Source organism: Bidens hawaiensis, unplaced genomic scaffold, assembly GCF_021521415.1.
Source record: "Bidens hawaiensis isolate Kalapana, Puna unplaced genomic scaffold, B.hawaiensis_p1.1 tig00017819_1, whole genome shotgun sequence".
NCBI lineage: Eukaryota > Viridiplantae > Streptophyta > Magnoliopsida > Asterales > Asteraceae > Bidens > Bidens hawaiensis.
The window spans coordinates 20,371-47,957 of record NW_027492689.1 but is presented as its reverse complement, the minus strand read 5'-3'; the positions used below and the strand labels follow the sequence as shown (position 1 = coordinate 47,957).

Sequence of the window (27,587 nt, the reverse complement as noted above, 5' to 3'; positions counted from 1 at the left end):
TTGTATACAAATATACCTTCTTAACAATAATGTGTACCTTAGAATATATAAATATGTATGGATCAAATGGATAGTTAAAATTATATATAGACGCGGGCAAAATCGTAGACAATGATAGATTAAAATGGTTGAAAAGAAAATACAGATAACTCTTTTTTTTTTCTCGTTTTTTTTGTTGAATCTAGTTACACCAAGCTTTTTAAAATCAAATAACTTATATATATAATTTTATAAAAAAATTATACTGTAAAATTAATTTATCATTTATATAGTGTTTTTTATAATAATAACCAGTTTAAATAAACGTTAATATCATGTTTTAAAATTATACACCTGTTCCGGGTAATCATTTATATATTTGATGATGGCTGTTAATTAATAAGAGTGTGTTATGCAACCGAATGTAACTTACACATACGAAGGTATGTAATTATACACACATGTATACCCTCGCCCAAAATATGTGTCATGTCCCTAGTGACCTCAATACTCTTCGTACGATAGAACAAAATTATTGTGTTCAAATAAAGATCATTAGCAATTCATTGTTTTATTTAGTAGATCTTTATGTTCCTTATATGTTCAGGTTTTTTTGCCCTTTCAATCCATCCCGTTTTTCTTTTATAATATTGGTACTTAAAAACAAAAAAATAACTATATATATGTGATAGCTCTAGAATTTATAGTAGTCTGTAAGAGAGCATTCTCAATAGATCATTTAACTCCATCTCTATAATTCCACTAAAAATCACTATTTTTTTATTTTCAATTAAATAATATGTTTTTATATCTTTTTCATTAGGTTTTTGCTCCTTCACTTATAACCACTTTTAAATATTAGTAAAAGTTTATAGCTTGTGAACAGTGTTTTTTTTTAAATTACTCATGAACAATAACTATTCACTACTCCACTCACAAGTTGCAAATGCAAATATGCAAGGTTAAGTGGTCACAACTACTCCATAACATATAGAGATTACACTCATAAACATATATTTACGAAGGAGTTGTTGTAAATGCTCTAACAAACATATGAATTAAAAAAAAGTTATAAAACATAACCTAGAATCTATTATAGTATGGTTTTTACCCTTATAAAAGTGGTGTGGATTCAAAGTTTCAAACCATTGCAAATGCAAATATGCAAGGTTAAGTGGTCAAACAAAAACAAAGTAATAAAACACAACAGATTAAAATGAACCAGCCCAATAACTAACATGGGCCGAAGATGTCATCAAACAGTCCCACACATCCTTCTTATAAATGGTACTTTGATAGTTTGATCCACTAAAATTGCAATATACCATTTAATGTTCATATAGGTGCATAAAACCGGATCGAAATCGGTCTATATTGAGTTAAATAGAGTACAAACCAAACCGACGCAAACCGGCTAGCATTAGAAACAACTCCATGACAGGTAAAACGGGTTAGGATTTAAATTGATTTGAAATTGGTTCCATTTGGTTTTAACATGTTGCCTGCGTGCCTTCTGTTTAGATGTAATCACTACATTCAGGTTAACTTTTGGGCTGTGAAGTGCAGTCCAGTAGCCCAAGAACCGATTCTGGCCCAATATAACTCGAATCAAATCTTCAAAAGATCAACCAAAGCAAAGTTATACTACTCATGAACCCAAAAGTTCATTAAATACTACTACCAAATATAAGAAACTTCATACAAAAACAAAACCTTAATTTATTATTTGAAATCCAACAACACCTATTCATTCAAGGTCTCTTCGCCCGTCACTTTGAGCATTTTGCTTCGATCAACTTCTTTGCGAAAGAAGGCAGACTGAAAGCGGCCGTGTGGATCTATAAAATGCAAAAATAATCAATAAAACATCCAAAAAAATGATCCTTTATCAAGATTATTACCTCTTTGTTGTAAAACTTCAAAGGCCCTATAGATTTGCCTGCGTTGCCATTTTCGTCTACTGGGTTGATTGGGTTCTTGAAATCAACCTCGGGTCCCTCAGTCGAACACAACATGAACCCAATAACACCACTGCATTCGTATTACGGGACACAAATTTTTAATTAAAACATGACGTCGTTTCATGAAAAAAAACATATGCAGCACAAGATTACCTAGGATACGTAGGAACGGTTGTCCATGCGTAATTAACAGACCCTTTAAACACCTGGCGACAATTTGCAACAATACCTTCAATTATGTGCATATGAAGCCATATGCTCTCCGCCTGCGTGCACACAACACCACCGGGTCGAAGTGCTTTAGCAACCGACTCAAAAAACGGCTTCTCAAAAAGCTCTTGTGCGGGACCTGAAGATAGTTGCCATGTCAGCGTATTGAATTAGTTACATAGAGCAGGGGGCCCGAGTGTGCATACCAACGGGATCGGAAGAATCGACTATAACCGCATCATAGCTTCCTTCAGGAGCAGCCTTCAAGAATGCAACTCCTGCAAGTTTAAAAAAAAATTGTAGAAAAATACTAAATAATTAAATTGTAACAAAAGTTTATATATTGTATATACCATCGCCTATGTGGAGTTTGACACGCGGATCATCAAACCCGACAGCTACACCAGGAAAAAACTCTTTAGAAACCTGAAATAAACATATTAAGTTATTAAACATTTTGAATAAAATGAAGTTCAGAAATTAAAAAGATCACGAATACTCACATCAACGACCATCTTATCGATCTCACAAATATCTATGTGTTCAACAGAAGAATGGCGAGCTACTTCACGCAATACACCACCGTCTCCTCCTCCAACAACCAGAACCTACAAATTATCATAAAGTCAGTCAAGTTTGAAACTTTTGTTTTCGTTAACGGTTATGAACAAACACACACGATTAACGTGACGTTATTTATCCATTAAAGATTCATGTAAATAGTTGTAAACAAAAAAACCGAACCTTTTTGGGATTTGGGATTGAACAAAGAGGAAGATGAGTAATCATTTCTTGATACGCGCATTCATCTCTCTCGGTAAGTTGAATTACGCCATCCAAAACAAGAACTTTCCCATACGTTGCAGACTGTAACAAAAATCAACACATCTTTTATACTAAAGTGACAAATGAAAAAAGGCGAAAAAAATGATAAATCAAATACCTGAAATACCATAACTTTCTGGTAATCAGATTTGCCCTCATACAACACTTTTTCCACCTTCAAAGAGTGTGCTTCTCCTGCAATATGTACATTACAACTACTGGATTCATACCAAAATAAAAAACTAAAAAGGCAATAGTAAAACAGCCATAAAAGAAAAGGTACAACCCCCTATTTTCATTATTATTGTCCACCTTTTGACTTATGAGTATCAAACGAATGCTTTTGAACTTAAATTTTGGAGAAATATGTAATGCTTATCAGTATGCACTATACAAACACCAGGCCCTTATAACCAGACACCAGTAGGGCTGTTCACGAGCCGAGCCGAACCGAGCGAAGGGTTGCTCGTTGCTTGGCTCGTTTACAACCGAACCGAACGGCTGAAATTCGAACCGAGCAAAAACCGAAACAAGCCAAAATCGAATCGAGCATTTTTCGATCAAACATCGAGCGATTTCGAGCATTATTTATTTATTTTTCAATATAAAATTTTCAATAAGAAACAAATTTGAAGGTTGTAAATAATATATTTTATAAATAAATTAGTAGTTTTTAAACAAACATGTAATATATTGTAAATTTTTATTAAAAGTAAGTTTAGAGTGAGATATAATGATCACGTAAACGTATTCTAAAAACTTGAATCGAACAAATAAAACTATAAAATTGACGGAATATGAAGTTTTTAAAGGGGTAAAAATAATTGGAAGCTTATATTTATGTGTTTTGTCTATATATTTATATATTTGTTCATATATAATTATACATAAAAATAATTAAAAATATTCGAGCCGAACCGAACCGAGCAGACCCTTGCTCGTTGCTTGGCTCGTTTACAAACCAAACCGAGCAGAGCGGCTCGTTTTCAATCGAGCAAAAAAACGAGCGAGCAATTTCCGAGCAATTTTCGAGCGAGCGGCGAGCGAGCGACGAGCGGTTTGGACGGCCCTAGACACCAGAGGTCCAATATATACGAGTCGTATACAGCTATATGAATCGTATATCAATTATTTTTAAGTTTTATATTAAAAAATATATAACTTTTTGATAGGATTACATAACAAATTCTTAAAAAAAAACACACCCTAATTTTTGTTATTTTTATACGATAACCGGGAGCGTCTGTCTTTACAACTTGTATAGGCTATTTGCCTTGTATAGGCGTAGGTAACATAGTAGGTCTGACACCTTTGTACCTATACGAGCCGTATACGCCTTGACAAGCTAGTGTCCATATATAACATCCCTTTCAAAAACCAAGAATCGATAAACCCTTAATTAAAAAATGATTTCTTTTTTTAAATTAACAAAATAAAACCCTATAAAGAATCAACCCAAGAGGTAAATTAACCTACCTTTACATCCTTAAATGATCTATAAATGAACAAAAATAATAAAATTATATCGTGTACTTTAACCCAAAAACCAAAACCAAGAATCAGCTAACCTTTTACAAAAAAAAATGATTTTTTTTTTCAAATTAACAAAATAAAAGCCTATCAAGAATCAACCCATGAGGTAAATTAACCACCTTTACATCCTTAAATGATCTATAAATGAACAAAAAATTATAAAATTATATAGTGTACTTGAACCCAAAAACCAAAACCAAGAATCAGTTAACCCTTTACAAAAAAAATGATTTTTTTTTCAAATGAATTTTTTTTTTCAAATTAACAAAATAAAAGCCTATAAAGAATCAACCCATGAGATAAATTAACCACCTTTAAATCCTTAAATGATCTATAAATGAACAAAAAATAATAAAATTATATAGTGTACTTTAACCCAAAAACCAAAACCAAGAATCAGTTACCTTTTACAAAAAAAATGATTTTTTTTTTCAAATTAACAAAATAAAAGCCTATCAAGAATCAACCCATGAGCTAAATTAACCACCTTTACATCCTTAAATGATCTATAAATGAACAAAAAATAATAAAACTATATAGTGCACTTGAACCCAAAAACCAAAACCAAGAATCAGTTAACCTTTTACAAAAAAAAATGATTTTTTTTTCAAATTAACAAAATAAAAGCCTATCAAGAATCAACCCATGAGGTAAATTAACCACCTTTACATCCTTAAATGATCTATAAATGAACAAAAAATAATAAAATTATATAGTGTACTTCAACCCAAAAACCAAAACCAAGAATCAGTTAACCCTTTACAAAAAAAAATGATTTTTTTTTCAAATGAATTTTTGTTTTTCAAATTAACAAAATAAAAGCCTATAAAGAATCAACCCATGAGGTAAATTAACCACCTTTACATCCTTAAATGATCTATAAATGAACAAAAAATAATAAAATTATATAGTGTACTTTAACCCAAAAACCAAAACCAAGAATCAGTTAACCCTTTACAAAAAAAATGATTTTTTTTTCAAATGAATTTTTGTTTTTCAAATTAACAAAATAAAAGCCTATAAAGAATCAACCCATGAGGTAAATTAACCACCTTTACATCCTTAAATGATCTATAAATGAACAAAAAATAATAAAATTATATAGTGTACTTTAACCCAAAAACCAAAACCAAGAATCAGTTAACCTTTTACAAAAAAAATGATTTTTTTTTTCAAATTAACAAAATAAAAGCCTATCAAGAATCAACCCATGAGGTAAATTAACCACCTTTACATCCTTAAATGATCTATAAATGAACAAAAAATAATAAAATTATATAGTGTACTTGAACCCAAAAACCAAAACCAAGAATCAGTTAACCCTTTACAAAAAAAATGATTTTTTTTTCAAATGAATTTTTGTTTTTCAAATTAACAAAATAAAAGCCTATAAAGAATCAACCCATGAGGTAAATTAACCACCTTTACATCCTTAAATGACCTATAAATGAACAAAAAATAATAAAATTATATAGTGTACTTTAACCCAAAAACCAAAACCAAGAATCAGTTAACCTTTTACAAAAAAAATGATTTTTTTTTTCAAATTAACAAAATAAAAGCCTATCAAGAATCAACCCATGAGCTAAATTAACCACCTTTACATCCTTAAATGATCTATAAATGAACAAAAAATAATAAAATTATATAGTGTACTTGAACCCAAAAACCAAAACCAAGAATCAGTTAACCCTTTACAAAAAAAAAATGATTTTTTTTTCAAATGAATTTTTGTTTTTCAAATTAACAAAATAAAAGCCTATAAAGAATCAACCCATGAGGTAAATTAACCACCTTTACATCCTTAAATGATCTATAAATGAACAAAAAATAATAAAATTATATAGTGTACTTTAACCCAAAAACCAAAACCAAGAATCAGTTAACCTTTTACAAAAAAAATGATTTTTTTTTCAAATTAACAAAATAAAAGCCTATCAAGAATCAACCCATGAGGTAAATTAACCCCCTTTACATCCTTAAATGATCTATAAATGAACAAAAAATAATAAAATTATATAGTGTACTTGAACCCAAAAACCAAAACCAAGAATCAGTTAACCCTTTACAAAAAAATTGATTTTTTTTTCAAATGAATTTTTGTTTTTCAAATTAACAAAATAAAAGCCTATAAAGAATCAACCCATGAGGTAAATTAACCACCTTTACATCCTTAAATGATCTATAAATGAACAAAAAATAATAAAATTATATAGTGTACTTTAACCCAAAAACCAAAACCAAGAATCAGTTAACCTTTTACAAAAAAAATGATTTTTTTTTTTTAAATTAACAAAATAAAAGCCTATCAAGAATCAACCCATGAGGTAAATTAACCACCTTTACATCCTTAAATGATCTATAAATGAACAAAAAATAATAAAATTATATAGTGTACTTGAACCCAAAAACCAAAACCAAGAATCAGTTAACCCTTTACAAAAAAAATGATTTTTTTTTCAAATGAATTTTTGTTTTTCAAATTAACAAAATAAAAGCCTATAAAGAATCAACCCATGAGGTAAATTAACCACCTTTACATCCTTAAATGATCTATAAATGAACAAAAAATAATAAAATTATATAGTGTACTTTAACCCAAAAACCAAAACCAAGAATCAGTTAACCTTTTACAAAAAAAAATGATTTTTTTTTCAAATTAACAAAATAAAAGCCTATCAAGAATCAACCCATGAGGTAAATTAACCACCTTTACATCCTTAAATGATCTATAAATGAACAAAAAATAATAAAATTATATAGTGTACTTCAACCCAAAAACCAAAACCAAGAATCAGTTAACCCTTTACAAAAAAAAATGATTTTTTTTTCAAATGAATTTTTGTTTTTCAAATTAACAAAATAAAAGCCTATAAAGAATCAACCCATGAGGTAAATTAACCACCTTTACATCCTTAAATGATCTATAAATGAACAAAAAATAATAAAATTATATAGTGTACTTTAACCCAAAAACCAAAACCAAGAATCAGTTAACCTTTTACAAAAAAAATGATTTTTTTTTTCAAATTAACAAAATAAAAGCCTATCAAGAATCAACCCATGAGGTAAATTAACCACCTTTACATCCTTAAATGATCTATAAATGAACAAAAAATAATAAAATTATATAGTGTACTTGAACCCAAAAACCAAAACCAAGAATCAGTTAACCCTTTACAAAAAAAATGATTTTTTTTTCAAATGAATTTTTGTTTTTCAAATTAACAAAATAAAAGCCTATAAAGAATCAACCCATGAGGTAAATTAACCACCTTTACATCCTTAAATGATCTATAAATGAACAAAAAATAATAAAATTATATAGTGTACTTTAACCCAAAAACCAAAACCAAGAATCAGTTAACCTTTTACAAAGAAAATGATTTTTTTTTTTCAAATTAACAAAATAAAAGCCTATAAAGAATCAACCCATGAGGTAAATTAACCACCTTTACATCCTTAAATGATCTATAAATGAACAAAAAATAATAAAATTATATAGTGTACTTTAACCCAAAAACCAAAACCAAGAATCAGTTAACCTTTTACAAAAAAAAATGATTTTTTTTTTCAAATTAACAAAATAAAAGCCTATAAAGAATCAACCCATGAGGTAAATAACCACCTTTACATCCTTAAATGATCTATAAATGAACAAAAAATAATAAAATTATATAGTGTACTTTAACCCAAAAACCAAAACCAAGAATTAGTTAACCTTTTACAAAAAAAATGATTTTTTTTTTCAAATTAACAAAATAAAAGCCTATCAAGAATCAACCCATGAGGTAAATTAACCCCCTTTACATCCTTAAATGATCTATAAATGAACAAAAAATAATAAAATTATATAGTGTACTTGAACCCAAAAACCAAAACCAAGAATCAGTTAACCCTTTACAAAAAAATTGATTTTTTTTTCAAATGAATTTTTGTTTTTCAAATTAACAAAATAAAAGCCTATAAAGAATCAACCCATGAGGTAAATTAACCACCTTTACATCCTTAAATGATCTATAAATGAACAAAAAATAATAAAATTATATAGTGTACTTTAACCCAAAAACCAAAACCAAGAATCAGTTAACCTTTTACAAAAAAAATGATTTTTTTTTTTAAATTAACAAAATAAAAGCCTATCAAGAATCAACCCATGAGGTAAATTAACCACCTTTACATCCTTAAATGATCTATAAATGAACAAAAAATAATAAAATTATATAGTGTACTTGAACCCAAAAACCAAAACCAAGAATCAGTTAACCCTTTACAAAAAAAATGATTTTTTTTTCAAATGAATTTTTGTTTTTCAAATTAACAAAATAAAAGCCTATAAAGAATCAACCCATGAGGTAAATTAACCACCTTTACATCCTTAAATGATCTATAAATGAACAAAAAATAATAAAATTATATAGTGTACTTTAACCCAAAAACCAAAACCAAGAATCAGTTAACCTTTTACAAAAAAAAATGATTTTTTTTTCAAATTAACAAAATAAAAGCCTATCAAGAATCAACCCATGAGGTAAATTAACCACCTTTACATCCTTAAATGATCTATAAATGAACAAAAAATAATAAAATTATATAGTGTACTTCAACCCAAAAACCAAAACCAAGAATCAGTTAACCCTTTACAAAAAAAAATGATTTTTTTTTCAAATGAATTTTTGTTTTTCAAATTAACAAAATAAAAGCCTATAAAGAATCAACCCATGAGGTAAATTAACCACCTTTACATCCTTAAATGATCTATAAATGAACAAAAAATAATAAAATTATATAGTGTACTTTAACCCAAAAACCAAAACCAAGAATCAGTTAACCTTTTACAAAAAAAATGATTTTTTTTTTCAAATTAACAAAATAAAAGCCTATCAAGAATCAACCCATGAGGTAAATTAACCACCTTTACATCCTTAAATGATCTATAAATGAACAAAAAATAATAAAATTATATAGTGTACTTGAACCCAAAAACCAAAACCAAGAATCAGTTAACCCTTTACAAAAAAAATGATTTTTTTTTCAAATGAATTTTTGTTTTTCAAATTAACAAAATAAAAGCCTATAAAGAATCAACCCATGAGGTAAATTAACCACCTTTACATCCTTAAATGATCTATAAATGAACAAAAAATAATAAAATTATATAGTGTACTTTAACCCAAAAACCAAAACCAAGAATCAGTTAACCTTTTACAAAGAAAATGATTTTTTTTTTTCAAATTAACAAAATAAAAGCCTATAAAGAATCAACCCATGAGGTAAATTAACCACCTTTACATCCTTAAATGATCTATAAATGAACAAAAAATAATAAAATTATATAGTGTACTTTAACCCAAAAACCAAAACCAAGAATCAGTTAACCTTTTACAAAAAAAAATGTTTTTTTTTTCAAATTAACAAAATAAAAGCCTATAAAGAATCAACCCATGAGGTAAATAACCACCTTTACATCCTTAAATGATCTATAAATGAACAAAAAATAATAAAATTATATAGTGTACTTTAACCCAAAAACCAAAACCAAGAATTAGTTAACCTTTTACAAAAAAAATGATTTTTTTTTTCAAATTAACAAAATAAAAGCCTATCAAGAATCAACCCATGAGGTAAATTAACCACCTTTACATCCTTAAATGATCTATAAATGAACAAAAAATAATAAAATTATATAGTGTACTTTAACCCAAAAACCAAAACCAAGAATCAGTTAACCTTTTACAAAAAAAATGATTTTTTTTTTCAAATTAACAAAATAAAAGCCTATCAAGAATCAACCCATGAGCTAAATTAACCACCTTTACATCCTCAAATGGTGTATAAATGAAAAGGGTATTCACTATTAAATCCCAATTCAACATCAAATGAACAAAACTATAAAGAATTAAGAATAATAGTTACCAGGCCACATTGGGCTAATTTCAGAAAACCATCCAGAAATAATCGACGGCATATCACCACCGTTGTCTTCTTCTTCCCTCGGCCTCTTCACGGCGGCGCCGGTGGTTTGTTCAGCCATTTGACGTCTCTCTATGTGTTTGTTCAAAATTGAATGTGTGTGTGTGTGTGATTCTTCTCCAAACGCAAGCAATTGTGAACAAGACGAAGCATATCGTTATATACACGATATTTTTTGTTCAATCATCAATTTACACTTAATTACCACTATTATCTTCTTACTACAATATGGTCCTTTATACTCCACTAGCCTCCACCTCGTCTCGTTTTGACTTACGAGAGCTCTTGTTCTAAAGCTCAGGCTCGGATTATATTTTCTAAGAGCATCCACAACAACAGATCTTCATAAACTGTCACGTCATATTTCAAACTTTTTTCAAAGACCTGTATTTTTTTCATTAAAAAATATTAAAGTTGTATATATATGTGTGCATGTGTGTGAGTGTGTGTGTGTAATATATATGTGTTTATGTGAAAGAAACGGCCAAATCATCACTTTGTTTCTAGTTTGCTTTTGTAGATTTTGTAGACAAAAACGCCACATCCACAATAAGGAGATTTGTGACCAAAAAGTCCGACTCTTCCACATTGATTCATACATTGGGTTTGGTAGCCCATCATAGTTGTTCTAAGAAAAACATTAAACGAGCCTAAGCTTAGGTCGAGGTCTTGTGATACCGTAAATGAGCATAAGCTTGGTTGTGCAATATAAAGTTAATACATAAAAACCAAAAGAGGTAAAAGCTTAAAAATATACAAGGTTTGTCATACAAGGATTGAGCTCGATAACTAAACAAGTTTTATTTGATGCTCTAGCTCAGTTTAAGCTCGAATAAGCTCGGCCCGTTTAGAGCTTTTTTCAAACTAGGCTCGAGTTCGCGAGCGGCTTGGTGCGTTTGCACACCTAATATCATGTTTGATCACATATGCATAAACTGAAATAATATCATGACTATAGATTTTTGGTAATCAGTTACAAACGATTTAAACAAATTAAATCAAGATCATTTAAAATCGAATTACGTATTCGATTTTGGGTTAACTGAATTCAGTTCAGGTTAAACCGAGAAACCTGAATTAAATAGCATTTCCTCTTTAGTGGTTAATTAATTTGTATGTGTGTAAATTAAGAATAAACACTTGTTGGGTTGCAATAAGAATAAGGGTGTAGTTTAAGGGCCATAATAAACTAAAGCCATAATCACATTATAATTTTCTCCTAATTGAAGACTTGTAAAGGTTTCATATTCTCACGCCAATTAAAGTAGTCATCATTTATTTAAAGTTACTTTTTCTTTAATAATCTAATAATTATGAATAAGCGTGTGTCAAAATCATATAATCATCTTTAACTCTTCTTTTTTCAACCTTTTTTAAATACTTAGCATATTTTTTGTTTCTAGTAATCATTACTGATTTGCTATATATTTTTAAATGTTGTTATGGTTTGGTTTTTAAATATAAAAGTTATGTTTTAAACTCTATATTGAACTACTATTGTTTGTACCTAAAATAACATTTTATGTGTTTCTTGTATAAAAATGTGTTATACATAAATGACATGTGCAACACACACATACATTGATCATAGAAAAAAACATTTATATTCAATTATCCATATGCATATATTAACAAATCCACTACTGTATTTATGATAGATGTGGATAGCAACATAGCATAAGTATTTTGTTACAGTATTAGTATAAGTATTAGTATACAATCATTTTCTCTATATAGAGACTAGAGCATGTTTAATGAAGCCTTTGGTGTTAGAGATCCGTCTCGTATAGACATGTCGAGAGCCTTTTCGAGTCCTGCAACCACTTGTTCCATCGAAGGCCTTTGTTGCTTACTCCCGATACATGCAATAGCTAGATTGATCACAAACTCAAACGCCTTCAACGGGTAATCCCCTTTAAGTTTTGGATCCGCAAACTCTGTTGTACTCCCGCCCTTCGTTAATGTCCTCGCCTAATCATTATTAAAAAAAAAAAAATAGTTGACAATAATACTTATATACTTGATTGAGGTAAAACTTTTACCATTTTTCCAATTGGCATTGGTCTTTGTAAGTCTATATTTATCACTCTTTGACCCGAAAGAAGCTGTAAAAGCACGATTCCAAAGCTATAAACATCACCAGACGGGTTGACCCGACTGTTCTTTTGGTATTCAGGGTCAACATACCCGAACGTTCCTCTCACTTCCGAGCTAACATGAGATAGACCCGTGTCGATAATCTTTGATAGTCCAAAGTCAGCTAGCTTTGCTTGAAAGTTCATATTTAGGAGTATGTTCGTCGGCTGCCAATATTATAAACGTTACAACACGACAGAATATTAAGAAACTAACATTCAAACGGGTTAAGCTACCTTTATATCGCGATGAACTATGCATCCTCCAGGGTATGTATGAAGAAACCATAGTCCCCGAGCACAATCTATAGCGATTTGAAGACGTTGTATCCATGTTATAACTTTATCTTTACTAAACAACCATTCCGAAAGATTTCCCCAATGACAAAGCTCGTAAACAAGAAAACATTCGCCTTCACCTTCACAATGATCCAACAATCTTACAAGATTCGGATGTTTTACGTGCGACAAACTTGTGATCTCCCTAACAAATGTTTCCTTTTCACCATCATTGAGAATGTGCTTGATCGCAACATTCAGCCCATTCGATAGTACGCCTTTATACACTTTCCCTAAACAAATTAAAACCATTGTAATCTATAATGTATGGAAAACTCTTATTTCTAGAATAATGAAAACCCCGTAAGGTGTAATGTATTATTAATCAACTATATATATGAGTAAAATAAGATAAATACAGTCTCCTAATTATGGTAACACTATAATACTAAAACTTTAATAATATATTCTCTAATATTATTATATACTTACCCGCGTTTCCTTCACCGATGAAGTTTGATACTTTGAGGTCATTAGTAGCCGCGTAAATGTCCTTAACTGTTAGCTTAGTAGTTAATTCTTTCGGGAATGGTGAGTTTAGCATGCACATAGCGTCTTTGCACACCGTTGACTTTCCTTTGACCGATTTTCGAAAGAAAATCCACAACGTTGTGATTATTATGATCGTTATTCCAACTAGACCTCCGATCAGAATCCATATTCCTGAAAGTAACCCATTAGCTTTTTGATGACATGGAAAATACGCATAATATTGATGGATGAAAATAAGTTGAAAGTTAATAAGTCAAAGTTAAGATTCTTTAAATCCAAAATCTATAACTTATAACACATTAACACTTATATATGTAATCAAGTTAACTCACCTATGCTCATTTTTTTCTTATGTTCATGATGACCATCTTCAGCAGTCTGGGATTGAACACTTTGATTCTGACCAAGACAATGATAAACCGCTCGAGCCCATTTCACATGTGAAATCTTTCTATTCACCAATGAAACAAGAACCGCAAATCGACATATTTCAGTTTCTTCAACACTACTATTCTTATTCAAACGACCAATCTTTAACCACCTTTGGTAACAAGAACCACAACCATTTCTAGATTCCACAAGCTCACAATCTTGTTCAAGACCGGTTAACGAGCTCTTGAGCTTATTATCAACATCGGTCAATGAAAAGTCTGAGCAGCTTCCAGAACCGGCTGCTAGCTTTTCAACACCACAGCTCAAAAGATTTCTTCCGTTGCTACCTTCTAACGATGACCGACAACTCTGTTGTTGACTTGAATTCAAGAAAATTGGTCTAGTTTGATTCGCATGTTTTGTTAATGCTAATAGATATTCTTCAAAGACTGATTCACAACATCCATAGCCAAGAAATCCATCCCAATTCCCGCTTTCGCAGCTTGAAGACTGTTGAATATCGAGAACACATTCATTCGTTGAATTTGCGGCCAAAACACTTGACACAAACATGAACATGAACACGAATATTATACGGAACATTTGAGTATGAATGTGAAGAAATGTTTGATGAACTGCATATTTTATATTTTGGGTAGGATATATATTTATGAGAAGTTGAATTTTATGGTAATATTTTTGTAATATTCGATGAGGTTAGAAGGTATATATACATAAGAAACTACACAAATGTACAGACTGTTTGATTATATTTGGTTGGATTTATATTTTATTATCAAAGTATGTAATATTTAATATATTTGTGCAAGTGTAGAGTTAATGTGTCAAAACTTTAAAGACAATTGCCGGCCATTTCAGTTTGAAAAGGTCTTAATATCCTTTGTTAAGATACAAGTTGATAAAAAAAACTGAATTTGTTTATGTAGGAACAGTGACAGTTTAATATGAACTAAATATGAAGAAAATAAAATTACAGTCAAGTTAGAATTGATATAAAGTAAAAGTGATTATTCGTGTTTAATACGTGTTTATGTTTCTTAGAGCAGAATTTGAGTCTTACTTCTTTAAAGAGCGCGTTTGATATAATAGTTGAAACAATGTGTACAGTCATATAACGGTTTAGCATTTGAAATCGCACTTAGGCCTATAAATGAACCGAATGTTCAGCAAACTTTTCATGAACTATTCAAGAGGAAGTTCGTTTATGTTTGTTTGTGTTTGTTTAATAATATTTATCTATGTTCGTTTATGTTTGTGAACTATACGTTTAAGATTTTAAAGGAACAAAAATATTTGTCTGATTAAGTGTTCATGTTCGTGTCCGTTTAAAGTTAAATGAACAAACATAGACATGCCTTTATTTGTGTTCGTGTTCGTGTCCGTTTGATTTGTTTACAAGCCTAATCGCACTCGAAAAGAGAAGCCATTAGAAAACCTGCTTTCTATGTTTGTTTTAGAGAACGCTAAAAAGGAATTTCAACTAAGTTGATACACAATAAAAACAAGTCAGTTATTTAACATACTTTACATACATGAAAATGACGGTATTTTTTATATATAAAAACAAAGATTTTTTAAATTTTTAAATCAAAATATATTAAGATGAACCTACCTGATTTGCTATATACAGGACATGAAATTCTAAGAAGTGTTGTTTTGTGTGTGGGACAATTATATGAGAACAAATTAAAGGTATACAATGATATTGTTTTTTTCTCCTCAAGCATATTTCAATTTAACTTATGCTAATTTAGGCTAGCCAGAAATTGTTTGGATTGTTGTACTTGGGCATGCAATTTGTAAGCAAACTAATTACAACCTATATGTAGAACCATAAGTTTACCAACAAGATTTGCTTGCATTTGATATTGAGTGACAGATCCAGAAATTTACGTGAGGAATGTCGAGATTAAGAAAACAACAATATAAAACAATTTCGGATCAGAACAACACACTTGTCTACCCATATATATTAGTATAGTTATAGTATACATCCATGCAATCTTTGTTTACCTAAGTAGCATAAAAAGTGTAGTCAACTAGTCATAAAACATTAGTTAAGAGCTTCATGGATTTAACTTTTAAGCATCAAGCTATAGATGAAGTCCATGTATAAAGTTATCAAGTTGTAAGAAGAAGCCCAATGCTATTAATTGGGCTAACCATAAGAAGTCTTTACTTAAGTTATGGGCATTTCGTTTGAAGTCTACAGTCTACTTATTATTTTGAATTAAGATTTAAATTTAAATATAATTTATCATCTAGTGCGTATCTTATGCGTTTAAGAGGTTCTCAGGTCTGTTATCTGAAGAAGCACGGATCTAAATTTGTTTAGGTTAGACCGATGATTCCACCGGATATGGACTATGAAACAGGATATAGGTTAACACTAGTACTTAACAGAAACTGATACTTATAGATGTGTAACAATTTTACATCTTTAAATTGCCAAAATACCATTCCTTATAGGTCTTAAATAGTAGCAGATACAAAAATTTACGTGGAGCAAATATGTTTTCAATAAGATAAACGGGCTGAGCTTACGGGTTAAGCTGAAATATATCATGAGTACATATTAGCTTGTAAAAAAGAAATGATCTAACATGGTAAAAAAAGAAAAACAGTTGCAAAAATATACTAAGATAAGAGAAGGCTAAATGTCATTTTTTCTAAATATATTATTTTAATGTTATTAAGAGTATATTATCAATTATACGATGTATATGGGCCAACTAGAAGATCACAATCATTTTTATAATACTAAAAGTAACCATTATTGATCTACAAATAAAAAAACTATTTAACAATTTAGATGTGCCGATTAGAGCATAATATATATATATATATATATATATATATATATATATATATATATATATTACACACATTTGTGATTTACTAAATAATATTTTAATAAGATCAAGTATTATAATCGCTATATACTTTGTGACCTCCTTTTCTTCCGGTAAACTTAATGGTTTCTTGTCTTGGAATGCTAACCATTTACGAGTACACTAAAAGAAAGATCCATTCACTTATACTTGATTTCCAATCTATCTTCTAACATGGTTGCAGAAATCGTTAGATACGGACAGATCAATCGATTATAAGTAGCAAATATTGGCTGCCTAGACCGAGTTACACAACACTAAGCTTCAACATCTTATATTATTAGAGGTTAACTTCTTATCAGTTGATAACTTAAATGACATTGATGAAGACACATGAAAGAATGATGTTTTGTGCATATTTTTTAATATACGTATGAAAATTTTTTGTTGTTTCACAAATATGTAAAAACATATTTAAATAATAAATACACGTGTTCACGGTAAATGTTGAATTAAATTATTGAGACATGAATATCCAGATAAGTATGTCGAAAAGTCAATGTAAAATGGAGGAAAAAATAATAATAAAACAATAATATTAACAAGTGGATGAGTTTGTAACGTGTAATTATAATATGCCATAAATGTTAGTGTTTTGCGTACGAAAAATGTTGAGCAGCATGATTAATTGCTTTATATTTTGATTTTTGTAGGTTTGATCCATGACTAACATTAACGAAAAAAGAACAAAGAAATAAAAATTTAAAAGGCAATATATTTCAAGGGTCAAGTTATTCTATAAAGGGTAACAAAAATGAGAAGTATGAGAAGCCATAAATAATTGACATGTGTCAAGTGTGGACCAAAAGGAAAAGGGTATAAAGGTAATTGTACATATTTTCTCTCTCCACATGCATGACACATGTTAATACCCCCATCATTTTAGAACGTCTATAACTTTTTCGTATGATATTTTTTTAAAAAAAAATTCATCATAATAACAAGCGTTTTTTTATCTTTAATATGAGTATGATTTTGTTATATAAAATTTAAAACAAAAATCACGTCATTGTGTCTTTTCGCACACCATTGTGTCTTTTTCGCTTATCATTGTGTCTTTTTTCGTCATTGTGTCTTTTCGCACACCATTGTGTCTTTTCGCTTATAATTGTGTCTTTTTTCGTCATTGTGTCTTTTCACATACCATTGTGTCTTTTCGCTTATAATTGTGTCTTTTTTCGCACACCATTGTATCTTTTCGCACACCATTGTGTTTTTTCGCTTATCATTGTGTCTTTTTTCGTCATTGTGTCATTTCGCACATCATTGTGTCTTTTTCGCTTATAATTGTGTCTTTTTTCGTCATTGTGTCTTTTCATACACCATTGTGTCTTTTCGCACACCATTGTGTCTTTTCGCTTATCATTGTGTATTTTTTCGTCATTGTGTTTTTTTTCTTCATTGTGTCTTTTCGCACACCATTGTGTCTTTTCGTTTATCATTGTGTCTTTTTTCGTCATTGTGTCTTATTTCTTCATTGTGTCTTTTCGCACACCATTGTGTCTTTTCGCTTATCATTGTCTCTTTTTTCGTCATTGTGTTTTTTTATTGTGTCTTTTCGCACACCATTGTGTCTTTTCGTTTATCATTGTGTCTTTTTTCGTCATTGTGTCTTATTTCTTCATTGTGTCTTTTCGCACACCATTGTGTATTTTCGCTTATCATTGTCTCTTTTTTCGTCATTGTGTCTTTTCGCACACCATTGTGTCTTTTCGTTTATCATTGTGTCTTATTTCTTCATTGTGTCTTTTCGCACACCGTTGTGTCTTTTCGCTTATCATTGTGTCTTTTTTCGTCATTGTGTCTTTTCTCGCCATTGTGTCTTTTTTCGCCATTAATACATGTTACACGATAACTTGAAACGTAAAACACAATGGTGAATACGTATAAAACAATGACCTAAAACGTAAGACATAATGGCGAATACGTATAACACAATGGCCTAAAACGTAACACACAATGGTGAATATATATAACACAATGACTTGAAATGTAAAACACAATGGAAACAACATATTACACAATGACACAATGAACAACAAAAAAACACAATTAAAAAACCCATTAATTTTTTTTATTTTTATATAACAATATGGTACTCATATTAAAGATAAAAAAACGCTTATTATTATGGTGATTTTTTTTTAAAAAAATAATGTCGTATGAAAAAGTTATGGACATTTTAAAATGATGGGGAGGGGGGGTTAACATGGAAAGAGAAAGTCAACAAATGTGGGTTATTACCTTAATGCCCTTTTCATCAATTTTTATTTATTAAATTAATCTCAGCCATTCAAATCTAAGATCAATGTACTGAATTCCTTCTCACCATTCTCATTTTTGTTGTCCTTTGTATTTTAACTTTTACCCTATATTTCAATATATTTTGTATTTCTACTGGTTAAAGATAAATATACATATATTCTGTTTGAATATATTGAAGATCATGTATAAGTGTAAGATCATTGTTGATACAAAAGGAGAGATTGTCATAATTTTTACACGTCCATAAATAATATAATCAAAAAGTACAAGAAATAAGTTGAATAAAAAATATAAAGGTAAAGATTAGTGTTTAAATTTAAATAGTTGATTTATATAGAAGATAATTGTTAAGAGTTACTGTTTGTTTGAGAATTATTAAGAATTAAAGTTAGAATATAAATAGTAAACAAGTTAAGGTTAATAAAAACAAAAGAGAACTATAAAAAATGGTAAACTGAATATAAAATTTAAAGGAAAAAAAAGGAAGTTCTTAAACGACCCATTTTACGAGAGAGAGTGTCTAAACATGTACTTCCAAAATGACACGTCCTAACTTCATCGTCACTCTTAAATTCCAAAGTCAACGATTAATTTTAAAAACCAAAAAAAAAAAAAACCTAACACGTAAACATCCAAATGCATATTCACAATGAGTTTTGACCTCAAACGCATTTTCCACGATGAGTTTTTACACCACGTGTCATCCTGTCATCGGTAGACAAATCTAATTGCCCGACACATAACTCTCGTCGCCACAATTAAATTGGAATTTACCCAAACCACGGGTCAAAATAAGAATCTCTCCCCTAAAGAAAAAGTAAAACTTGAAAAAAGCCGAACTTAAACTCAAGTTCTCGAACTCATAAGTCAAAACAAGCCAAACTCGAATCGAGATCAACTCGTTAATAATAATATCCAATGAGATATTAAAAACGTGATCCCGGCGAGCAAACGTGCATTTGTCATTCACAATAAATAATAATAATAATAACCAACACCCATCTCCGGCGATCATGGCGACCACCACTTCCTCCGACGACACCGTCATCCTCCTCCCAAAACCCACCTCCAAAACCCCACAAGACTCCTACCACTTAGCCTACATAACCTACTTCATCCTCGGCACCGGCTACTTAATCCCCTGGAACGCCTTCATCACCGCCGTCGACTACTTCTCCTACCTCTACCCTTCCGCCTCCGTTGACCGCCTCTTCGCCGTCGTATACATGCTCATCGGCCTCATCTCACTCCTCTTCATCGTCTTCTACTCACACAAATCCAACGCCTTTGTCAGAATCAACGTGGGTCTGTGTCTGTTCGTCGTTTCATTGCTTGTGGTGCCTGTAATGGACGTTGTTTACGTCAAGGGTCAAGTGGGTGTGTACGGTGGGTTTTATGTGACGGTGGCTGCGGTGGGTTTGTCCGGTGTGGCGGATGCGTTGGTTCAAGGTGGGGTTATTGGGGCTGCCGGTGAAATGCCGGAGAGGTATATGCAGGCGGTTGTTGCCGGTACTGCGGCTTCGGGTATATTAATCTCATCAAGGCTTTCAATTTATGATTTTTAGTTTTGGGTAATTGGGGGTTTTGGTTGATTTCATCTATAATTGAATTGGGGTAACGCATACGATTTGATCACCGAATGCCAATTATATTCGGGTTGGGTTCAGTTAGAGGCGTAAACGAGCCGAGCTTAGGTCGGCTCGTTTCAAGCACTTATTTTTAAGATCAAGCTTGTCCCGTGATTTGTTTTTTTTGAAGCTCGGGCGCTGCTCGTTTTTTATTATTTATTAATTAGTTTATATACATTTTATTAATTATTTTAATATACTTTGGGTAATTAGGGATTTTGGTTGATCTACTTGAATTGGGGATTATACATACAAATTGATCACCGAATGGTGAATTATATTCGGTTTCAGTTAGGTGTAAATGAGCCGAGCAGAACCCGAGTTGACTTATGGGAGCTCGAGCTTAGTTCGGCTCGTTTTAAGCTCTTATTCTGAAGCTCGAGTTCGGTTCATGAGTTGTTTTTTCAAGCTTAGGTTTTGCTCGTTATTATTTATGAATTAATTTATATACATTTTTAATTATTTTTATATATTTTGAGAAAAAACTTAAACAAGGCTAGAGCGCGTTCACTGCCTTAAACGAGCCAAAGGTCGGCTCGTGTTTTGACTTACGAGAGCTTGAGCTTTGCTCTAAAGTTCGTGTTCGGCTCCTGAGCTGTTTTCTCAAGCTTGGGCTCGGCTCGTTTAAATTCATTAATCAGTTTACATACTTTTTAGTTATTTTTATGTATTTTGAGAAAACCTTAAAGTTAGGCTCGAGCTCGTGTAGTATCTTAAGGGTTAAATGAGCCAAAGCTTGGCTCGAGCTAGACTATGACATAAATATCCAAAAGAGGTAAAAGGCTCGACGAGCCCAAACGAGTTTTCCATACAAGGCTCGAGCTTGGGCTTGATAACTAAACGAGCTTTATATTGTAGAAATTTTATTCCCCATAAATTGTGTTTAGATTGTTGACCGGTTTCTGGTTGATTACAGGAGTCTTGATATCACTTCTAAGAATCTTTACCAAAGCAGTATACTCACAAGACGAAATCGGGCTAAGAAAAAGCGCTAATCTTTACTTCATAGTCAGCATAGTCGTGATGATCATATGCATCGTGCTACATAATATAGCTCACAGACTCCCGGTTATCAAACATTACAATGATTTAAAAATCGAAGCTGTGAACAACGAAAAAGAAGAAAAAGGTGTTCTTTATGATGCTCTAGGGAAATCTACATTATGGGACGTTGTCGGGACAGTTAAATGGTACGGTCTTGGTACTGTTATGATATACGTTGTCACGTTAGCCATTTTCCCCGGTTATATTACAGAAGACGTGCATTCTCAAATCCTTCAAGATTGGTATCCAATCATCCTTATTGCAAGTTACAACGTGTTTGACTTAGTTGGAAAAAGTTTGACTTCGGTTTATGTTATTGAGAATTATAAGGTGGCTATCGGTGCATCGTTTGCACGACTTCTGTTTTTCCCGGTTTACCTGGCTTGTTTACATGGTCCTGTGTTTCTTAGAACCGAGATCCCAGTGACCATTGTGACTTGTCTTTTGGGACTCACGAACGGCTACTTGACTAGCTGTTTGATGATGGTGGCTCCTAAGACCGTTCCACTTCAGCACTCGGAGTTGGCTGGGATTGTGCTTGTGCTGTTCTTGGTTGTTGGGCTGGCGATTGGTTCGGTTGTTAGCTGGTTTTGGGTCATTTGACTGTGCTGTAAACTGTGTATTTGGGTATCTGTAGATATTGTTTATTTTCCATTCTAACAGTTAAATGTTTGAAGTTTATTTGATATGAATGATGCAGTAATGTTTCAGTTCATCATGTGAATAAATGATGCATCTTTTGGGACATACATAATATTTTAAATGCTATAAACTATGAACACATACAAATACATGAGATTCTGACATCATTATGCACTTACTAATTAGATTAAAAGACACAGAATCACAATTACAGAAGACATAATACCAAAACAAACACTAATACAAATCCATGAGACTTTGGATATCAATATGCATACTAGTTAAGATACAACAACTTACACCGTCACAGTCACCAAGAATGTGGTATCAAAGATTCGGTATCTTCTGCTAGCCCAAACGTCTTTCTCGTCAATGTTGTAAGAATTTAAGCACAACTCTACCCATGGTGGATTTCTTGGTTTTTCATTATCGGTTTCTTCAATCCCAAGCAACGCCTTATGCTTGTTTATCAACGCATCAATCGATGGATCGCCTCCAAAAAACTTCACCTAATATTAAAAAGAAAGTAACAATTAGAACCCAATATATAAATAAAAACTTCACACTGCATTCTGCAATACAATGAAAAAAAAAAGAAACTTGTATTGTAAATAAACATACCCCGTCTTCGGCATATAGATATGCATGAATTCTGGCAGTAGGATCTTCAAGAGTAAGCCTAAGCCTGTATGTGCCACATGAAGCACGGAACTCGTTTGGATGACCTGGCATTGTTGCCACTACCCGAACCACACACTTGAATTTACCAATTACCTGTAGCATTCACATGTGACACACACGTGTTAAATATTTACACGTCATGCCGTGTCCTAAATTTATTCCAATATTAACTAAAAAAGGCGCAAAGTTTCCAAAAATTGTTATGTTATAGTTATACCAATACCTCCGGATGGCACAGGACATCCATCAGAGTAACAACAGGCGCATCGTTATGGTCAGTATCTGCATATATAATAAACATAAAACAGTGTATTATCAGTAAAGAACAAATAAGGTTTATGTTTAGGATTTAGAGTTCAACATGTTATGTCAGAAGGCGAAGGGACGCATGACAATGGCATTCGCTTCCAATTCCCTCTCGCACGTTCTTCATATGTCCTAAATCACATGATAAAACATACGTGAGTTTATTTTATTATTTTTCAGTCTAAATGCTTTACAAGAGGCTGGACATATGTATGTTAGCTGAACCTTAGGCGCTGCAATGCAAGGTCATCTTCCTCGGACAAGTAACTGAACTTCGATGTTGGCAACAGAATTCCACACCAAAGACCACTCTGAACTTCAAAACTAATATTCTTAAACTGAACCCATTTATCAACAGCCGCCTTTAGTGACTGAAGTCTAAGCTTCTGATGGCAGTTAGAAATCACCCGTAGAACGGTTCCGACAGTTGGGAATTTACACAAAACATCTCTTGATAAAGGAGACGGTTCTAACTGAAGCGGTATAGGGTTTTCATACTCGTCTTCAATCCTATATACAAGAACAAAATTTAATCTTGGACCTGAACATCACTATTTATATACAAGTCAGCATGCGAGTTTGACCATGAAAGATGAACCGACACTCACTTTGTATTAATACTCAAAGGTGTAGCATCAGTTCCGTCCCATACGAAGAGCATCCACTCACCTTGTTTGACTTCACATACATGAAGAACCTGCAAATCATGTAACGAAATTAAATGACTTCAAGAAACAATCTTTAGAACGACAAACATAAGAGATAATAGATAATCTTTTCATATAACCTTAACTTACTCTAACCTTATAGTAGAGTAACCATATTATCAAAGAACACACGCAATGCATAACACTGAAGAGTGTATTTCGTCTCTCGAGTTACCTTACAAATCAAGTTGAGTGTATGTCCTTCCATGATCCGTTCTTCGTCAATGTCTTTCAGCAAAAAGCAATCACCTGACACTTTGAATTGCATATATTTTCGTAAGAAATAATGAATGACATAAGGTTTACTAACCTTAGGGATGTAAACGAGCCGAGATGCTCGCGAGATACTAGAAACGAGCTGAGCTTTTTCAAGCTTGAGCCTCGAATAAAGCTCGTTTAGTTATCGAGCCCAAGCTTGAGCCTTGAATAGAAGCTTGTTTAGGGTTGTCGAGCCTTACCGAGCCTTGACTATTTTTAAGTTTGACCTTTTGGACTTGTATGTATTAATTTTACACTACACAACCGAGCTCGAGCTGAGCTTTGGCTTGCTTAAGGTTTTTCTCAAAATATATAAATTAAATGATAAATAAAAACGAGCCGAGCTCGACCTCTCTTAGGTCAAGCAAAGCCGAGCTCAAGCCTAGTCAAGCTCGGGCTCAGCTCGGCTTGGTTACATTATTGAACTGCAGTTGTATTTATTTATTTTGTTTATAATGCTTACCAGCAATATCTGGGTCGGGCGGGCGACTAACAGCCCACTTTCTCAAGCCCTCTATAAAGATATCGTCTTGCTTTTTAACACGAAACTTAGACGAAACTTGATAAGGCACCAAACTAGAACCATCTTTTCCTTCATATAATCCAAAAGCTGAATACTTTTTGTCAACAACAGCATTAGTCCCGGCATCGACCCCTAACACATAGCTTCTGATCTGGCAACAAAATGACTCAGTTAGCTACATACTTGGTAGCTCAATACAACCAGCATTGCATTATGTAATCATAAAGCAGTACCGCAGCACCGAATATCTGAATGATATCACCGGCTGACGCAACTTGAGGTAGCTTTTCAAAGGTTTCATAAAAAAAGTTGATTGAGATTCCGGTTGTCGGGCTTGTTTCATCCACAATCCTTAAAGTGCAGAAACAATCTACACAATGGCAAAATTAACTAATAACTACCAGTGGTTATCGAGATACAATATACGCAATTACAAATTTACAACGAAAAACGACAGAAAATCTAATATCAAGAATTAACACGTGTAGGGCAGTAAACGAACCAAACCGAACAAGGCGTTGGTCAAGAACAGTTCACGAACACCTAAATTACCAAAATTTCTTGTTCGTGTTCGTTCGTTAACAAAATGAGCTTTTTGTGAACGGCTCATGAACACAACTGAGCATAAACAGTGTTTTGTTTGAGTTGGCTAAACGAGAACATTAATATCAACCGTTCGGTCCGACTCAGGGACAAAGCTTTTTAGCCCCCCCCCCCCGGTTTTTTGCGCGGTAGTGTAAATTGACCGTTTTTCGTCAAAATATTTGTATACGGTGTGTAAATTTACCCATTTATACCGAAAATTTGAGCCCCCCATGAACTCGCCCAAGCTTCACCACTGGTCCGACTACCAAGCTTGTGTTGGTGTATATTCATATACATGTGTTAATTTACATATAAATTAATCAACCAATACTCATACATATATATTTATATTTGCTTACTTCATCTATATAATAATTTAAAAAAGTCATTAAAAATATATAAAAAAAACCCTTTAATATAAAAAAACAAAAACCAACTTTCTGCCGAACAGTTCACCAAAAGTTGGGTTCGCTTATAAGCGGTAAACACATGTGAACAGTTCACGAACACAAACGCTGCTTTATTAAATTTGGCTAACCGAGAACAGTTAGTGTCAACTGTCCGGTCCGGCTACCAAGTTCGTGTTAGTGTTTTTTTAACATTCACATCCATATATTTTTGTTTGATAGTTAATAATATCCAATAAGAAAAAAACTAAAAACCATTAACTAACATAAACGAACAGTTTAGTTATTACATACCGGTGCCTCTGCTCTGTTTGGGTAAACCGATCTCAGTGATGACACCGATGAGGTTAACTCTTTGGTTGATTCTATTATTATTCATGGCATCTGTAATACCAACAAAATGGCCCTTCGAACAGGACATTGTATTTGTTTCTTTACAAACCAACCCTAAGCCAACCAACTGCTTGCGTTATTAAGACTACTTTCTATTCTGGATCTCCCAAATCCCCTATATCATTATTATTATTATTATTATTATTATTATTATTATTATTATTATGGAGCAGTGTAATAATAATAATAACATCACTGTTTTCTCTGAAACTACTACTCAAATGACAATGACTACAACTTTTTATTTTTTCACTCACTAGTCACAACTCACAAGGTCACGCCTTTTCAATAATAGTTTTTTTTTTAAATATATTTATTAATCACATGTGTAAACCATAGGGATGCAAACGAGTCGAGCTAAACACGAGCTCCACTAGGCTAAAGCCCTGCTTGTTTAACTTACATAAAGTTTGGGTTCGGTTTGTTTCGATCATTATTTTAAAAGCTCAAGTTTGGCTCATGAGTAGTTTTTCAAGCTTGGGTTTAGCTCGTTTACTATTTATTAGTTAACCTTTTATATATTTACAACTACTTTTAGATATTTTTTAGTTATAATTTTATATATAACACAATACATATTATTTAGTTAGTTTTTTTTAGATATCTTACTATTAATCATAAAGTTTTTTATATATTTATAATTATAAAAGTTATGTAAATAACATACTTGTACAGGCTTGCGAGCTGGCTCGAGCTCGATAAGTGAAGTCTGGGTTCAGACCATTTATTAAACGAGCTTACGTTTAGGCTCGAGCTTAGGTTGTGGCTCGTTTAAGCTCAGCTCAATCGAGTTTTTTCACAAGTCGATCTCGAGCCGCTTGCGAGTAGCTTGGCTCGTTTGCACCCCTAGTAAACCGAGCTCAACTCCTTTTGACTTACGAGTTCGGCTCATTTCAAGCTAATTTTTCTAAAGTTTAATGCAGTCTCAAAAGAAAGATGTTGCCACTTGCTAGTTCCCGTGTCGCTTTTAATGTGCTGGCTCTTACATGTAAATGTAAATGTAAATGAATACATTTCTTATACCTTAAAGCTTCCATTAAGTCATTGTAATTTAAATTTCTGGTTTCATTTCACATACTACAATATTTTACTATTTAGCAATCGAACACAATAAAGTTGAACTTGCATATTTAATTAAACATGATTCATGTTATGTTTCATTGTATTTTTTTGCTATGTAGAAACGAATAAACTTCTTTAACATACTTTATACTAATCATTTATTCTTATAATTAAGCAGCAAACTTGAACATGTTCTAATATACTTTAAAACAATCACAAGAATTATACCAATATTTAACATGAGGCGTTTGTAGTCCAACGGTTAGGATAATTGCCTTCCAAGCAATAGACCGGTTCGACTCCCGGCAAACGCATTTTTTTACTAGTTTTCAGAAGCTTTTTTAGCCGGTTCGAA

General features: G+C 31.8%; 4 protein-coding genes across 4 annotated transcripts; 1 reads left to right on the top strand and 3 right to left on the bottom strand.

Moving 5' to 3' along the window:
- Positions 1 to 1,748: 1,748 nt before the first annotated feature.
- On the bottom strand, positions 1,749 to 10,542 carry LOC143554728 (spermidine synthase 1-like). The gene is made up of 9 exons (XM_077044427.1): positions 10,425 to 10,542; positions 3,094 to 3,170; positions 2,895 to 3,017; positions 2,654 to 2,758; positions 2,504 to 2,576; positions 2,357 to 2,428; positions 2,094 to 2,289; positions 1,881 to 2,010; positions 1,749 to 1,817 (listed from the first exon to the last, which is right to left on the bottom strand). Exons 1-9 carry the CDS (start codon positions 10,540 to 10,542, stop codon positions 1,749 to 1,751), a joined length of 963 nt encoding a protein of 320 aa, XP_076900542.1.
- A 1,675-nt stretch (positions 10,543 to 12,217) lies between these two features.
- Positions 12,218 to 14,976, bottom strand: LOC143554709 (putative serine/threonine-protein kinase PBL21). Its single transcript, XM_077044405.1, has 5 exons — positions 13,780 to 14,976; positions 13,388 to 13,618; positions 12,854 to 13,188; positions 12,524 to 12,784; positions 12,218 to 12,452 (listed from the first exon to the last, which is right to left on the bottom strand). Exons 1-5 carry the CDS (start codon positions 14,420 to 14,422, stop codon positions 12,222 to 12,224), a joined length of 1,701 nt encoding a protein of 566 aa, XP_076900520.1. The 5' UTR covers positions 14,423 to 14,976; the 3' UTR covers positions 12,218 to 12,221.
- Positions 14,977 to 19,997: 5,021 nt separating this feature from the next.
- LOC143554720 (equilibrative nucleotide transporter 1-like) lies at positions 19,998 to 22,290 on the top strand. Its single transcript, XM_077044418.1, has 2 exons — positions 19,998 to 20,520; positions 21,541 to 22,290. The coding sequence occupies exons 1-2, from the start codon at positions 20,010 to 20,012 to the stop codon at positions 22,269 to 22,271; spliced, it is 1,242 nt and encodes a 413-aa protein (XP_076900533.1). The 5' UTR covers positions 19,998 to 20,009; the 3' UTR covers positions 22,272 to 22,290.
- A 316-nt stretch (positions 22,291 to 22,606) lies between these two features.
- Positions 22,607 to 26,182, bottom strand: LOC143554706 (protection of telomeres protein 1b-like). The gene is made up of 10 exons (XM_077044402.1): positions 26,072 to 26,182; positions 25,019 to 25,155; positions 24,726 to 24,936; positions 24,180 to 24,259; positions 23,906 to 23,994; positions 23,523 to 23,807; positions 23,353 to 23,429; positions 23,215 to 23,273; positions 22,932 to 23,084; positions 22,607 to 22,819 (listed from the first exon to the last, which is right to left on the bottom strand). Exons 1-10 carry the CDS (start codon positions 26,154 to 26,156, stop codon positions 22,607 to 22,609), a joined length of 1,389 nt encoding a protein of 462 aa, XP_076900517.1. The 5' UTR covers positions 26,157 to 26,182.
- Between the last annotated feature and the right edge of the window lie 1,405 nt (positions 26,183 to 27,587).